Genomic DNA, 17,195 nt, shown 5'->3' with positions numbered 1-17,195 from the left:
TCAGGGGGTTCGATAGGGTGGACAGTGCGAGCCTTCTCCCGCGGATGGAAATGGCTGGCACGAGGGGACATAGCTTTAAACTGAGGGGTAATAGATATAGGACAGAGGTCAGAGGTAGGTTCTTTACGCAAAGAGTAGTGAGGCCGTGGAATGCCCTACCTGCTACAGTCGTGAACTCGCCAACATTGAGGGCATTTAAAAGCTTATTGGATAAACATATGGATGATAATGGCATAGTGTAGGTTAGATGGCTTTTGTTTCGGTGCAACATCGTGGGCCGAAGGGCCTGTACTGCGCTGTATCGTTCTATGTTTACACAGAAGGTGGTGGGTGTGTGGAATGCGCTGCCAGCAGAAATGGTGGAGTCAAAGTCATGAGGGACATTTGGGCCACTCTTGGACAGGCACATGAACAGCAGTAAATTGAAGGGGTGTAGGTTATGTTGATCTTGGATAAGGATAAATGGTCAGCACAACATTGTGGGCTGAAGGGCCTGTACTGTGCTGTACTGTTCTATATTCTATGATACGAAAATTGGTGGGTTGGTGACTAGTGAGGAGGATAGCCTTCGATTACAGGCATATATAGACAGGCTCGTCAGATGGGCTGATCAGTGGCAAATGAAATTCAATCGGATAAGGACAAACAAAGCAAAGGAATACATGGTAAATGGCAAGACCCTGGGAACCACAGAGGATCAGAAGTTGTACATGTGCACCGGTCCCTTCAGGTAACCGAGCAGGTTGATAAGAGGGCATATGGTATACTTGTCTTTATTAGCTGAGACATAGTGTTTAAGAGCAGGGAGGCTATGTTGCAATTGTATAAAATGTTGATTTGGTCACAGCTAGAACACTGTGCAGTTTTGGAATCCACATTACCGGAGGGATGTGATAGCACAGGAAACTAGAAGCAAGGGAAACAATCTCAAACTAAAGGGACAACCCTTTAAAACCGAGATGAGAAGGCATTTCTTCAGCCAGAGGGTGGTGAATCTGTGGAAGCCAAATCACTGAGTGTCTTTACGACAGAGATAGATAGGGTCTTGATTAATAAGGGGATCAGGGGTTTTCATAGATTTCATAGAATTTACAGTGCAGAAGGAAGCCATTCGGCCCATCGAGTCTGCACCGGCTCTTAGAAAGAGCAACCTACCCAAGGTCCACACCTCCACCCTATCTCAATAACCCAGCAACCCCACCCAACACTATGGGCAATTTTGGACACTAAGGGCAATTTAGCATGGCCAATCCACCTAACCTGCACATCTTTGGACTGTGGGAGGAAACCGGAGCACCCGGAGGAAACCCGCGCTCACGGGGAGGATGTGCAGACTCCTCACAGACAGTGACCCAAGCCGGAATCGAACCTGGGACCCTGGAGCTGTGAAGCAATTGTGCTATCCACAATGCTACCGTGCTGCCGTTTTGGGAAGAAGGCAGGAGAATGGGGATGAGAAAAATATCAAAAGCCATGATTGAATGGCGGAGCAGCCTTGATGGGTTGAGTTGCCTAATTATGCTCCTATGTCTTATGGTTTTATGGGTGCAGTGGAGATTTACCAGGATGTTGCCTGGGCTGGATACTTTTTAATTATGAAGAGAGTTTGGATAGACTTAGATTGTTTCTTTGGAGCAGAGGAGACTGACGGGGTGGGGGGGGGGCATGATTGAGATGCATAACATTGAGGGGCATAGATAGAGTAGACAGGAATAAATCTTTCCCCATGATCGAGGAGTCAATGACCAGGGAGCATAGATTTAAGGTAAGGGGCAGGAGGTTTAGAGGGGATGTGAGGTAAAACTTTTTTACCAAGAGGGTGTGGGAGTTTGGAATTCGCTCCCTGAAAGGGTGATGGAGACAGAGACCCTCATAACATTTAAGATGTATTTAGATGTGCACATGCGATCCATGAGCATACAAGACTAGGGGCCAAGTGCTGGAAAATGGGATTAGAATGACTAGGTGGTTGTTTTTGACTGGCCCAGACGTAATGAACGAAGGCCCTTTTATGTGCTGTATGATTCTGTGACTCTAAAGATAAAGTAAAATTTGTATCTTCATTTTTTAATCTAGCAAAATAAATGTTTTGTTCACATGCTGCCCTATTTTGTTTCATCTGTTTTAGAAATATTGTTACACTGTTAATAAGCTGGACATGCCTCCTGCAATTTGATGACAAATTGATTGATTTATTTGCCCCGTTTACTTTGCCATGCTCTTAGTGCACAGGCTAAAAACTTGCAAATATTAATTGCCTGAATTAATTACTAGTAATGCATTGTTGAAACATCCTGTTCCCTCTTCAAACCAATGCGTGTGTGAAAAGTATGAAGGCATGAAGCAAGTTAGTTGAAATATTGCACCACATGTTTCTCAACTAGTCATATACTGTAACTTTGCTATGAATCTTTGCCCTCTTCCTGTACAAGGAATTACATTTCTTAAAATTGAATTGTTCTAGGTATTTCGCTCTTGAATGACATTATGATGAGAGTTGAAGCTGGAAAGCTGCCAGTTAGATTGAAAACTACCAGAGGGCAATCTAGCAGACAATATTTTGACAATAATGAGCTGTGCACCATCGGTCACTCCAAACCAAAGGTTGTCGATAATGAATTATTTGAATTTGTCCCTGAGTACCCTTTGCAGGCACCAGGAACAATCTTTCTCGAAATCAAGTCAGAGATTGAAACAGAACAAGGAAAGGACAGAGAGCAAGTCGAAACTGATGATGGAACAACAACCTCTGAAGAGAAAGTTAGCACAGTTGATAAAAGAAAACAAAATACAGATACCAATCTCCCTTCTGCACCTGATGAATCAAAACCTCACTTGGACATTAATTCAAAGATTGACACTCCCATCGTACCAAGGTCTACCACTTCAAAAACTGCTCAGCTGGATAGACATAGATCGTTTAAAGTGAGTGATAATATAAGGACTTTATCAGAAAATGTGGGTGAGGAAGGTTTGGAATCCGATTCTTCCAATGAGGAAGATGATACCAGAGAGTTTTGCTACAGTACACCACGTCACAAATATGATTTCAAAAACAGTAAGGGCATCGAAAAGTTTAAGAAGTTTCTAAAGGGAACAGCTGGTGAGAAATACTGGTGGCTGTGGATGGATATTGAAAGATTGAAAGTTATCGAGGATGACAAAAAGAAGCAAAGGTTAGTCAGGTTTATTTTGCAAACTAGGATGTAAGATTTTTGAACATAGGGACAGACATTGTAACTGCTTCCATAAATGAGCACAAAAGGCTGGATTTTGGTTAGGGAGACGGTTAACTCGAATTGGAAAATGTTCCGCTGGATCTGCCCTGATAAAAGGTAGCATGATGTACATAGAACATACAACGCAGAAGGAGGCCCTTCGGCCCATCGAGTCTGCACCAACCCACTTGGTGGGTTGGTGCAGCCCTTACTTCCACCCTATCCCCGTAACCCAATAACCCCTCCTATCCTTTTTGGTCACTGAGGGGAATTTATCATGGCCAATCCACCTAACCTGCACGTCTTTGGACTGTGGGAGGAAACCGGAGCACCCGGAGGAAACCCATGCAAACACGGGGAGAACGTGCAGACTCCGCACAGACAGTGACCCAGCGGGGAATTGAACCTGGGACCCTGGAGCTGTGAAGCCACAGTGCTAGCCACTGTGCTACCGTGCTGCCCCGAATATGCAAACGTTTCAGTCCAGGCAATATAGGACAGAGGGTAGGCGGGTGTGGGATGGAGTTAGGCCTGGTCCTGGAAGCAGAGTGCATGCAGCCTAAAATGGGGGGGAGTGCCAATGTTGACTGGTGAGAAGGCCCACTTGTTTCTTTGGGACTTTGTCTCAATTATCTCAGAAGTTGTTTGGCCCTCGAACCCTCACCCCTCACATCCCTTCGCTCCCCACAGCCACATGGCCCCCCATACCATCGATGATAACCAAATGGTTGCGACCCAATGGGCAAACTGCTCCTGAAAACCAGCTCAGCGCAGTGTAGCATAGCTGAGAAAGCCGGATGACCCAGCTCCCAGAATCTACCCGGCTCATCACGCCTGCCGAGATTCAACGCGATCTCGCGAGATGCAACGATGTAAACCCCTGCCATAGTACATTTGGGCTGGGAGGGGGGTGAGGTTGGAGATCATTTTGAGGGCCTCTGAGATTGGGCTGACATTTAAAAACGGCATCCCGAACTCTCGCTACACTGGGGAGTTCCTTGTCGCACGTTCCCCGCTTAGGCGCCTTTTACAACATGAGTAAATGTCAACCCATTCACTCCACCCAGCTTTCATATTCCTTCATATCCCCATGCAATTGCAACTCGCTTAATATCCACCCTGGGCAGACCACAGAGGACCAGGTGGAGATCAAAGGACTATGTGGAGGTGAAAGAAGAATAAACTTTTGGCAACCCAATACTGAAAAATTGGACAGTGACAGCATCATTAGAACAGCGGAGGTTGAGGGGTGACCTGATAGAGGTGTACAAGATTGAGGGGCGTGGATGGGCAGGCACTCTTTTTTTTTTTTCAGGGTGGAGAGGTCTGTCATTAGGTGCATAGGTTAAAGGTCCGTGGGGCAAAGTTTAGAAGAGGCAGGTTTTTTACACGGAGGGTGGTGAGTGCCTGGAATGCGTTGGTAGGGGAGATTGTGGAAGCAGATACATTAACAGCATTCAAAAGGCATCTTGACAAATACATTGGTAGGATGGGATATGGCGCAAGGAAGTGCTGAGGGTTTTGGCCAAGGTTGGTATCAAGACCAGTACAGGCTTGGAGGGCCGAAGGGCCTGTTCCTGTGCTGTATTGTTGTTTGTTTGAAGTAACTCCCACTTATAAAATCCATTCAAAGCTTTTAGATCTCCATAAATCTTGAATGAGAACAAAAAAAACTTCAATTCACACCATACATCAATTCATTTAATAACATTTTAAAAATGTGAACAAAACTCAGAACTCCATGCCAGGATAATTTTAGCTTTTCAAACTCAGCCAGTCATAATGACACAATAATAGACCTTGGGTAAATGTTAATAAAAATCTCGATTGAAACTGCATGAACCCATGTGAATGATTTTTTTCTAATCTGTCGCAATCAAAGCAGTCCAGCAGATGTTTGTTTTTCTTAACTCTAAGTGGCTGCCACACCCTCTTAGTTAAAAATTTAAAGAGCAGGAGATTTAACAATGTTGCAATCATGAAAGTTACAACTAATCTTATCCACCCTTCAAGAGCATTGGAGGTAGGAGAGCACTTTGGGAACAGTGACCACAATTCGGTGACGTTTACGTTAATGATGGAAAGGGATAAGTATATAAGTATAAGCAAGAGTTATAGCTGGGGGAAGGGCAATTATGATGCCATTAGACGTGACTTGGGGGGGATAAGGTGGAGAAGTAGGCTGCAAGTGTTGGGCACACTGGCTAAGTGGAGCTTGTTCAAGGATCAGCTACTGCGTGTTCTTGATAAGTATGTACCGGTCAGGCAGGGAGGAAGGCGTCGAGCGAGGGAACCGTGGCGTACCAAAGAAGTGGAATCTCTTGTTAAGAGGAAGTAGGAGGCCTATGTGAAGGTGAGGTGTGAAGTTTCAGTTGAGGCGATGGATAGTTACAAGGTAACGAGGAAGGATCTAAAGAGAGAGCTAAGACGAGCAAGGAGGGGACATGAGAAGTATTTGGCAGGAAGGATCAAGGAAAACCCAAAAGCTTTCTATAGGTATGTCAGGAATAAGCGAATGACTAGGGAAAGAGTAAGACCAGTCAAGGACAGGGATGGGAAATTGTGTGTGGAGTCTGAAGAGATAGGCGAGATACTAACTGAATATTTTTCGTCAGTATTCACTCAGGAAAAAGATAATGTTGTGGAGGAGAATGCTGAGCCCCAGGCTAATAGAATAGATGGCATTGAGGTACGTAGGGAAGAGGTGTTGGCAATTCTGGACAGGCTGAAAATAGATAAGTCCCCGGGACCTGATGGGATTTATCCTAGGATTCTCTGGGAGGCCAGGGAAGAGATTGCTGGACCTTTGGCTTTGATTTTTATGTCATCATTGGCTACAGGAATAGTGCCAGAGGACTGGAGGACAGCAAATGTGGTCCCTTTGTTCAAAAAGGGGAGCAGAGACAACCCCGGCAACTATAGACCGGTGAGCCTCACGTCTGTAGTGGGTAAAGTCTTGGCGGGGATTATAAGAGGCAAGATTTATAATCATCGAGATAGGAATAATATGATCAGGGATAGTCAGCATGGCTTTGTGAAGGGTAGGTCATGCCTCACAAACTTTATTGAGTTCTTTGAGAAGGTGACTGAACAGGTAGATGAGGGTAGAGCAGTTGATGTGGTGTATATGGATTTCAGCAAAGCGTTTGATAAGGTTCCCCATGGTAGGCTATTGCAGAAAATACGGAGGCTGGGGATTGAGGGAGATTTAGAGATGTGGATCAGAAATTGGCTAGCTGAAAGAAGACAGAGGGTGGTGGTTGATGGGAAATGTTCAGAATGGAGTACAGTCACAAGTGGAGTACCACAAGGATCTGTTCTGGGGCCGTTGCTGTTTGTCATTTTTATCAATGACCTAGAGGAAGGCGCAGAAGGGTGGGTGAGTAAATTTGCAGACGATACTAAAGTCGGTGGTGTTGTCGATAGTGTGGAAGGATGTAGCAGGTTACAGAGGGATATAGATAAGCTGCAGAGCTGGGCTGAGAGGTGGCAAATGGAGTTTAATGTAGAGAAGTGTGAGGTGATTCACTTTGGAAGGAATAACAGGAATGCGGAATATTTGGCTAATGGTAAAGTTCTTGAAAGTGTGGATGAGCAGAGGGATCTAGGTGTCCATGTACATAGATCCCTGAAAGTTGCCACCCAGGTTGATAGGGTTGTGAAGAAGGCCTATGGAGTGTTGGCCTTTATTGGTAGAGGGATTGAGTTCCGGAGTCGGGAGGTCATGTTGCAGCTGTACAGAACTCTGGTACGGCCGCATTTGGAGTATTGCGTACAGTTCTGAGTTCTGGTCACCGCATTATAGGAAGGACGTGGAGGCTTTGGAGCGGGTGCAGAGGAGATTTACCAGGATGTTGCCTGGTATGGAGGGAAAATCTTATGAGGAAAGGCTGATGGACTTGAGGTTGTTTTCGTTGGAGAGAAGAAGGTTAAGAGGAGACTTAATAGAGGCATACAAAATGATCAGGGGGTTGGATAGGGTGGACAGTGAGAGCCTTCTCCCGTGGATGGTAATGGCTGGCACGAGGGGACATAACTTTAAACTGAGGGGTAATAGATATAGGTCAGAGGTAGGTTCTTTACGCAAAGAGTAGTGAGGCCGTGGAATGCCCTACCTGCTACAGTAGTGAACTCGCCAACATTGAGGGCATTTAAAAGTTTATTGGATAAACATATGGATGATAATGGCATAGTGTAGGTTAGATGGCTTTTGTTTCGGTGCAACATCGTGGGCCGAAGGGCCTGCGCTGCGCTGTATTGTTCTATGTTCTATGTTTATTCCATCAATTTGTGATTTCCACAAATTGTGAGGGGAGGTGGTGGTGTAGTGGTCTTGTCACTGAACTAGTAATCCAGAGACCAGGGTAATGCCCTGGGGTCCCTGGTTCGAATCCCACCATGACTAATGATGAAATTTGAATTCAAATAAAAAATCTGGAATTGAAAGTCTAATGATGACCAATGTCGATTGTCGTTGTTACCCAGTCTGATCTACATGTGACTCCAGACCCACGCAACAATGTGGTTGACTCTTAACTGCCCCGCACTGAAAATTCCTAGCAAGCCTCTCAGCTCAAGGGCAAATACGGATGGGCGACAAATGCTGGCCCATTTAAATTTTAAAAAAAAATAGTGGTGGTTAAAGCCCTTGCAACAGCCAAAATGGGGACTGTTTGAACTGAGCACTCATTAAGTGGCTTGCTGAGTTCAGGCACTAGATTTTTGTGCAGATGGAGGGGACCTCCATCTGTCCTAAATACTTTCCTTGGATTGCCACCTTGCCATGGTGGAGAAGCTGATCCTGAGAGAAATGCCGTCGTGAGTCTTAAGCTCCTGGTAGGGTCACCCACGATGGTAAGGTCGGCATGGAGGAACCTGACAAAGCAAAATCCAAAACAAGTCCGCAACAGCGGATTAAGTAGAAGTTACTCGTACCATAGAATTCTTACAGTGCAGAAGCAAGCCATTCAGCCCATCGGATCTGCACCAGCCCTTGGAAAGGGCACCCTATCTAAGTCCATGCCTCCACCCTATCCTCGTAACTCTGTAACCCCACCTAACCTTTTGGACACCAATAGACAATTTAGCATGGCCAATCCACCTAGCTTCCGCATCTTTGGACTGTTGGAGGAAACCGGAGCACCCAGAGGAAATCCACGGGGAAGGAAGGGGGTGGGGGGGGGCGGTGGTGAAGACTGCATCAGTAGGGAGAACGCATGTTGTCGAGGCTCCCTCACCATTGGAACTAGACCTATCTTCTGTCAAGGACAGTGTGTCTGCTGATGTTTAACCGCATACCCACAACCCAGCACACCCCTCACACAGACAAGCCGTGTGGCGTGTGATGACGGACTGGACCTTGTGATCTGGAAGTCCTTAGCGTTGGTAATGGAGTTTTATTCATTTGTCTTGTTCTTGGAATATGAACAGGAGAGCGTTTCGGCAGCTTTTTTCTCTACTGAGCAGCCCTGTTCAGGATCCACTCCGCTCACCCTGCATGGAGAAAGGGCTAAAAAAAAGATTTGTTCTGTCCCTAACCTGGCATGAAAGCCACATCGAGCAGGCTCATCTACATGTGATCACAAAATCAAAGTTAATCTGAATTGCGGAACCTGGACTGTAGGAACCCTCATGGATAATGAGCAGAACAATCGACCGGAACGGAGAACTGCCATTCTTGCTCATGAACTCCGGCACTACAATGTTTGACGAGTCATGTCAACTCAAAACATTAGCTCTGTCCTGTCTCCATAGCTGCTGTCAGACCTGCTGAGATTGTCCAGAATTTTCTGTTTTTACTTCAACATTGCTGCTCTACAAGAGACCTGAAGAGCAGGCAAAGAACATAAGAACATAAGAACTAGGAGCAGGAGTAGGCCATCTGGCCCCTCGAGCCTGCTCCACCATTCAATGAGATCATGGCTGATCTTTTGTGGACTCAGCTCCACTTTCCGGCCCGAACTCCCTTCATCCCTTTATTCTTCAAAAAACTATCAATCTTTATCTTAAAAACATTTAATGAAGGAGCCTCAACTGCTTTACTGGGCAAGGAATTCCATAGATTCACATCCCTTTGGGTGAAGAAGTTCCTCCTAAACTCAGTCCTAAATCTACTGTCCCCTAGTTCTGCTTTCACCCACCACTGAAAACAACCTGCCCGCATCTATCCTATCTATTCCCTTCATAATTTTATATGTTTCTATAAGATCCCCCCTTCTAAATTCCAACGAGCACAGTCCCAGTCTACTCAACCTCTCCTAGTAATCCAACCCCCTCAACTCTGGGATTAACTTTGTGAGTCTCCTCTGCACACCTTCCTTCTCAGGTAAGGAGACCAAAACTGAACACAATACTCCAGGTGTGGTCTCACTAACACCTTATGAATTGCGGCATAACCTCCCTAGTCTTAAACTCCATCCCTCTAGCAAATGAAGGACAAAATTCAATTTGCCTTCTTGATCCGCTGTTGCACCTGTGAACCAACTTTTTGCGACTCATGCACTAGCACACCCAGATCTCTGCACAGCAGCATGTTTTAATATTTTATCATTTAAATAATAATCCCTTTTGCTGTTATTCCTACCAAAATGGATAACCTCACATTTGTGAACATTGTATTCCATCTTCCAGACCCTAGCCCATTCACTTAACCGATCCAAATCCCTCTGCAGACTTCTGGTATCCTCTGCACTTTTTGCTTTACCACTCATCTTAGTGTCGTCTGCAAACTTGGACATATTGCCCTTGGTCCCCAACTCCAAATCATCTATGTAAATTGTGAACAATTGTGGGCCCAACACTGACCCCTGAGGGATACCACGAGCTACTGATTGCCAACAAGAGAAACGCCCATTAATCCCCACTCTTTGCTTTCTATTAATTAACCAATCCTCTATCCATGCTACTACTTTACCCTTAATGCCATGCATCTTTATCTTATGCAGCAACCTTTTGTGTGGCACCTAGTCAAAAGCTTTCTGGAAATCCAGATATACCACATCCATTGGCTCTCCATTATCTACCGCACTGATAATGTCCTCAAATAATTCCACTAAATTAGTTAGGCATGACCTGCCCTTTGTGAACCCATGCTGCGTCTGCCCAATGGGATAATTTCCATCCAGATGCCTCGCTATTTCTTCCTTGATGATAGATTTCAGCATCTTCCCTGCTACCAAAGTTAAGCTAAGTGGCCTATAATTACCTGCTTTCTGCCTATCTCCTTTTTTAAACAGTGCTGTCACGTTTGCTAATTTCCAATCCGCCGAGACCACCCCAGAGTCTAGTGAATTTTGGTAAATTATCACTAGTGCATTTGAAATTTCCCGAGCCATCACTATTCGCACTCTGGGACGCATTCCATTGGGGCCAGGAGACCTGTCTACCTACCAACGTCAACTGGGGTCTTACAGTTTGTATGGGCAGCGCATTTAATGACGGAAATGTGTGCGGGCATAAGGAGGGCCAGCAGTAGGTCATTAACTAAACCCTGGTGGGATGTTTCCGTGCCTGCCGAGGTATAGAATCCCCTATTCTTCCAGAGCTGTCCGAAGTCTTGAACTACCCCGAAGGCGTATCGTGAGTCAGTATAAATATTTACCCGGCGATCTGAAGTGCGTACTCTGTTGGGTCTGAATGATCCACTGCCCTTCTTACCATAGGCCCCAGGTCCTTGGCATGGTACTGGTTGTGGACCTGACGTGTAATATGAGGGCCTACAGAAGCTGACTGTGGCCATATATGTGGTGGTATTGTTACAAAATCGGCTGTACCTTCTTTTCCCGTGACTGTGGCTGTAATTTTGACTGGCCATTCGGTCCCAATTAATGGCTGGTATTTGTCCTCCAACTCCCTGTTCTGTCCGGTTCCGTCATAGGCCAGGGTAACGTGGTGCAGTGAATATTCATTGTCTAACGTCCACCACTGGGGTGTGATAGAAATATAGCATTGTTGTCTCATCCTCCATGATTGAACCGTTAACCCTTCGTCTCCGCACTCTAGCTGTAGCTGGAAGATACACAGTAAATCTCGGGCCAACAAGTTACAGTCCAATCCAGTAGTCACCAGAAACTGATGATCTGTAGACTTATTTTCATAAGTGACTGTCACAGGTTCAGAAATAGGATACTCACACACCTGTCCTTGGAACCCTGACAAATGCTGGCTGTGGTCGGATAGTGGTAGTCAAAGTTCTGATTGCACTGAAGACATAGCTGCTCCAGTGTCGATCATAAATGGGTAATGTTGATCTCCTATCTGCAGAGAGATAATAGGTTCCCTGTCCGATTGGAGAGCCCTTATGACTAAATTAGCTCGTCAATCTTGTGTTGGGAAAGGGTTTGCCTGGGAGAAGTCAGTGTACCTCATCTGTCCTCCCCTTGGTGGGTACCCCCTCCTTTGGGTCGGGTAGTCTCCTTCTGCTGCCCGTCTTTTAAAGGGGCATTTCCTGATGCCAGTGATCTGTACGGCCACAATTAAAACATTCATTGTTCCCTCTATATCTGCCCCATCCTCTTTTCCCAGTAGACCAATGGCCCCTCAGAGGGGGTGGAAGTTGTAGAGCTGTTGGTGCCTACGGTGGGCCAGAAAGAGGGGCTGAGGGTCCATTTGGGTGGGTTTGATTTCCTACCCTGTGTTGATCCACCCACCCAAGGTCACAATATTGGGGTTCCAGCTGGTAAGCCACTGTTTCTGCCGCTGGTTGGGGTCTCAGATCATCCTTTTTCATTACATACTCAGTTTTAATCTTTGTAACTGAACCTCCTTCCTGGCCTACACCCTCCTTCCAATAAATTCTGACTGCCCGGGCCATCTGGGAAGGGTTGTTCTCTGTCCAATTCATGTTATTACATTTCACGGCAGTAGCCACGGAAGGTGACAGGCAATGCATTAACATAGCACAATATTGAGGGGAATTCTGACCATTTTGGTACAGCAAGTCGCCTGACTGCCCACGGTAGATTTCATTAAAACGTTCCAGAAATTCCTCTGGCTCCTCAGTCTTTTTAGGTTTGAGGTCTAAGATAGCAGAGATGTTTATGGGCTTTTGAAATATGGCATTCAAGGCATTCGGGATTTGTGCCTGTCTATCATCGTCCAAGGCATGGGCTTGCTGAAGTGCGGCGTGGCTAGCATAATTCAAGTGGTTGAGATGACTGCGGTACTCTGCTGGGGTTAAAACCTGCTGGACTAGGGCCCAGACGTCCCTTGAATCAGCTTGATAAACTGTGATGGTAGTTCTCAGATAGTCCACGAAAGCAGCAGGAGATTTCTTCCTGTCTGGGATTGCAGCCAGAATAGCCATCATCTCACTGGGTCTCCATGGGAAATAAATGTCTATCGTGGGCCGGGCTGCTGCTGTTGCAACATCAGGGTTGGGTATTTTACTGGAGTGGCCGTCGGCATCGCCACTGGGGTAGTAGCGGCTTGGTTGGGTGACCTATATGACTTCCTGTGGTTGGAGAAGATAAATTATGAGTTAAGGAGCTCTGCAGAGGGCTTTGAGAAAAGGTGGGGAATGTTTGTGATTGTGTTTGAGGAGCTATTCGTCGCAAGGGTGAGGAGGGTGAAAAGGGGGAAAAATTTGTACAGTCTCTATAGTTGATTGCTGGAAATATGTTTCCCGGGGTGTTTGTGTTGTAACATTTTTTGATACATGTTTGTAACAAAATACATTTCATGATCATGCATAAGCAACCTCCCTCCCAGCTCTCTTGTCAGTCTGAGGTCACCTGACTCTAAGATTCACTTATGTACTAATTTGACTCCTAGTGGTCAGTCGATTAATTACAAAGCCCATCCCCTTTGAAGGAATATATTAATCCATTATCAACAGTATATTTACATGTGATAACATTAGCCTGCGAGTCTAACTTATTTTTTTTTTACTTTACAATTTTCATAACTGGTATATAGACATACAAGAACAGCAAGCATAGTATGCACAATTAGTCCAAATCTACAAATTGAGCCAATCAGGTTGTCTTCTCACTCTGGTTGATCTTCTCAAAGTTGACCTTGCTGCTCAAAACTTGTAGATTCAATGTCCTCCGTGACATTCTTATACTCAGGAACTGCTGAACTATCTGACACTGCAGCTAATGTTGATTAGACGAAAATTCGTCATCAATCACGTTGTTGTGAAAGTCTTCTCAGCTTTTCAAGAGCGCGCGACGATTTCTTCTTAAAGTCAACCCTTTGTTTGTCTGTACATTGTAGGAACGAGGTACAACTTCTTCAAGTACAATGCCTTTTCTTGATCAATTGCCTGAATCTTCTATTCTCACAATGTAATCACTACTCAGAGGTGGTAAAGTTCTAGACATTCTATCATAGAACTGCTTTTGTTTTGCTTTAATGTTTTGCATTTTCTGCCGTACCACTGCATTCTCCTCTTTCTTTTCCAAGTATGGAAGTGTGGTATGTAACCTTCTATTCATGAGTAGCTCTGCTGCTGATCTACCATGTAGCAATGGTGAAGCTTTGTAATGTGATTTCGCGAGATATGGATCAGATTGGCTGTCTATTGCTTTCTGTAATGATTGTTTTACAATATGTATGCTTTTTCCATTAAAATCTTTGGGATCCATGCCAAGACGAGCATCACCATTTTTTTGTTTCTCATACAGTGGAATTTACCCCATTGGTAGGTTCTTCTGTCTTCTTGATAACTTGTGGTTTTGTATCTGATACGGGTGGTAGGTAGAAATGCGATTGACATGCAGATATATATATTCAGCAAATTCACTACTAATAGTTTGTATCGGTGCTTTAGATAATGCATCTTCTTTAAATTGTATCTTGTTGGTGAATGGTAGTGCACTAAAATCAGTGAGCACATCGCTGAATTTGCTGATAATGTAGAATTTACAGTGCAGAAGGAGGCCTATCGAGTCTTCACGGCTCTTGAAAAGAGCATCCCACTTAAGCCCACACCTCCACCCTATCCCCGTTAACCCCACCTAACCTAAGGGCAGTTTATCATGGCCAATCCACCTAACCTGCACATCTTTGGACTGTGGGAGGAAACCGGAGCACCCAGAGGAAACACACGCAGAGAACGTGCAGACTCCGCACAGACGGTGACCCAAGCCGGGAATCAAACCTGGGACTCTAAAGCTGTGAAGCAACTGTGCTAACCACTGTGCTGCCGTGCTGCCCATAATGTTCTCAGAATCATTGGAATATTGATCCAATCCTTTGTGAATGCTATATACCAACTGCACTAGACCTAATTCTTCACAGAAATGATCACATAACAATGAATCCAAGTCCTCTAATACAATACAGACCGGGATAGAATAAACTGTGTTCTTCACCACCACACTCCGGTCACAAGCACCATAACATTTAATGCTTGAACTCTTATAATTTCTCAGAGATATTTTGTGATTTCTTCTAATCGGCTGAATTTTTTGATTATTTTAAAAATCAGTCATCTGATTAAATTGGCTTTGGCACCAGTGTCTAACTTCAATTCGACCACTGAACCATTCACTTCAAGTGGCAACAGTCATGTGTCCTCATCAACTACATTTATTTTAAATGGAGCCATTTTTTTAAGTACTGGAGAATTTTTTGATGTCTCCAAAAAATTCTTCTTCTCTGTTATTACTCCAACAAACAATGATGTTTCATCACTGACTCTTCCACTGTGCTGACTGATCTGGAATTGAGCTTAGAGTAACAATTCTAAGCAAAGTGATTTTTTCCTTTGCATCTGGAACAAAACTTGCCAAACGCTGGACACTGCCTTAATTTGTGCCATTGACCACATCTTTTGCACAAAAATATTTCATCCTGATCTTTAACCTGTTTGTTGGTGTGCGAGGTGCTGCAGAACTTTCCCACCTTTTACGGATGTTTCCCGCCTTTTTGGAAAAAGGGCGGCAACCAGAGTGCTTTCCTCCAAGTGGACACCTCCATTAATGAGAAACATTTTAGAATGCTGTGCTGCTCGCTCGTGAGCCTGACAAAACTGAACTGTTTATTCCAAAGACAGCTCCGATTCCCTCAGCAACTGTTCGCTCAGCTTATTTTCATTCACACCAAACACAATCTGGTCCCGAATCATGGAAGAATCCGCTACAGAAAAATTACAGGTTTTAGCTTTTTACTTTAAATTAGTGATGACATGATCTATGGACTCTTCTGTCTTCTGTAAATGTGATCTAAACATAAATTTTATTATTTCTGGGGGTGCAATGTGCATCAAATCTTTGAATTACTTTGTTAAAATTTTTACTATCTTCATCGTTTGCAGATTTAAACATATTAAACACAGCAATTGCTTTGGGCTCTGCCACTGTTTGGTTCATCGCTACCTTACGCAAATTTGATTGATCTCCTAAATTTACTGCAGCATGAAACAGATTAAATTGTTGTTTAAACACACACCAGTTGCTGTTCACGTTACCATGAAATCTGAGACTCATCGGATGGCTTCAGTGACTCCATGTGGTTAATTCTTGTAGTCTGCAAAATCTTCACATCTCTGTGGACCTCGTGGCAGGCTGATTTTTTTTCTGAGTGTTTAACCATCCAGCCCTGGTATCTAATGTTCTGGTTGGTAGGCTTGATTTATATCCACTTGTAGCTAAAGCTATAAACTATTTATTAACATTGACTGTGAGTCAACTATATACAAAACAACAGATGAATACTAGTATGATCATGCACAAACAACCTCATACCCAGCTTCCTCGTCAGTCTGAGGTCACCTGATTCTAACATTCACATATATACCAATGAGACTCCTCATGGCCAGTTGGTGAATTACAACAAACCATGATATCACTACAGTTCTGGCAGAGTGATCTGGACTGTAATCTTTAGGCATTTTTAAAAAATGTTTTCCTTCGCGTGAAAAATGCCAGTTCTGGGGCACAAAGCGTCAGATTCGCCCATCATGGGGGTGACCTGAGCACTTCAATCAAGGGAATTGTGTATTTAAATGGTTCCACAGCATTCACTCTTTCAAATCAAGAGGACGGCACGCTAGAAGACCAGCTCTCAGATTCTTTGAGGGTGTCCTCACTCTATTACTGGATGCCGTAGAGGGCAGGTGGCCACAATCTATCTGTGTGTTCTCAGGAGGCCCTCCAACAACACCACCAATCCCGTCTGGGACACAGTGACAGCACCAGTCAGTGTCAGCAGCCTGACCAACAGGATGGAGATAATGGGTGAAATAAAAATAAATAAAGAACAGCTACGATTAAGAACCCAGATTGGCTAGGATGAACCTTGTGTTGCTGAAGGTAAGAAATTATGGAAAGGTTGGTCACAATTTTCCAATCATTGTTAGATACAGGGATGGTTCCAAGAACTTTAATGATTGCATATGTTACACATTTATTCAAAAGATAAATACATTTGGCAATTACCAGTTAGTTTAATAATAATCTTTCTTTGTGTCACAATTAGGCTTACATTAACACTGCCACAAAGTTATTGTGAAAATCCCTTAGTTGTCACACACCGCCGCCTGTTCGGGTACACTGAGGGAGAATTCAGAATGTCCAATTCATTGAACAAGCACTTATTTCGGGACTAGTGGGAAGAAACTGGAGCACCCGGAGGAAACCCAGACACGTGCGTGCAGACTCCACACAGACAGTGACTCGAACCAGGGACCCTGGCGCTAGGATGCAACAGTGCTATAACCACTGTGCTAATATCAGTGGTGAGAAAGATGTGACAGCATTTTTAAAAGCAGTACAAGTCGGTGGCACAGTGGTGCAGTGGTTAGCACTGCTGCCTCACGCTGCTGAGGATCCAGGTTCCATCCCGGCCCTGGGTGTCGGTGTGGAATTTGAACATTCTCCCCGTGTCCGTGTGGGTCTCACCCCCACACCCCAAAGATGTGCAGCATAGGTGGATTGGCCACAATAAATTAACCCTTAATTGGGAAAAGAAATTGAGCACTTTAAAAAATGAAAGAAGTACAGTAAATATTTCTTTAGAATGTATAGGGAA

At 44.5% G+C, this 17,195-nt stretch overlaps 1 protein-coding gene across 2 annotated transcripts in view; it reads left to right on the top strand.

Annotated features, from left to right (window-relative positions):
* LOC140385316 (regulator of G-protein signaling 22-like) overlaps positions 1-17,195 on the top strand; it is a 689,200-nt gene that overhangs the window by 279,022 nt on the left and 392,983 nt on the right. For both annotated transcript variants that reach the window (XM_072467373.1, XM_072467374.1), the window contains exon 8: positions 2,465-3,176. In XM_072467373.1, coding sequence (XP_072323474.1) covers positions 2,465-3,176 — 712 coding nt within the window. The remainder of the gene's footprint in view (positions 1-2,464; positions 3,177-17,195) is intronic.

The sequence above is a fragment of the Scyliorhinus torazame genome, chromosome 11, assembly GCF_047496885.1.
Source record: "Scyliorhinus torazame isolate Kashiwa2021f chromosome 11, sScyTor2.1, whole genome shotgun sequence".
Classification (NCBI taxonomy): Eukaryota; Metazoa; Chordata; class Chondrichthyes; order Carcharhiniformes; family Scyliorhinidae; genus Scyliorhinus; species Scyliorhinus torazame.
The sequence above is the reverse complement of the archived record's forward strand: the minus strand, read 5'-3'. Positions and strand labels throughout refer to the sequence as shown.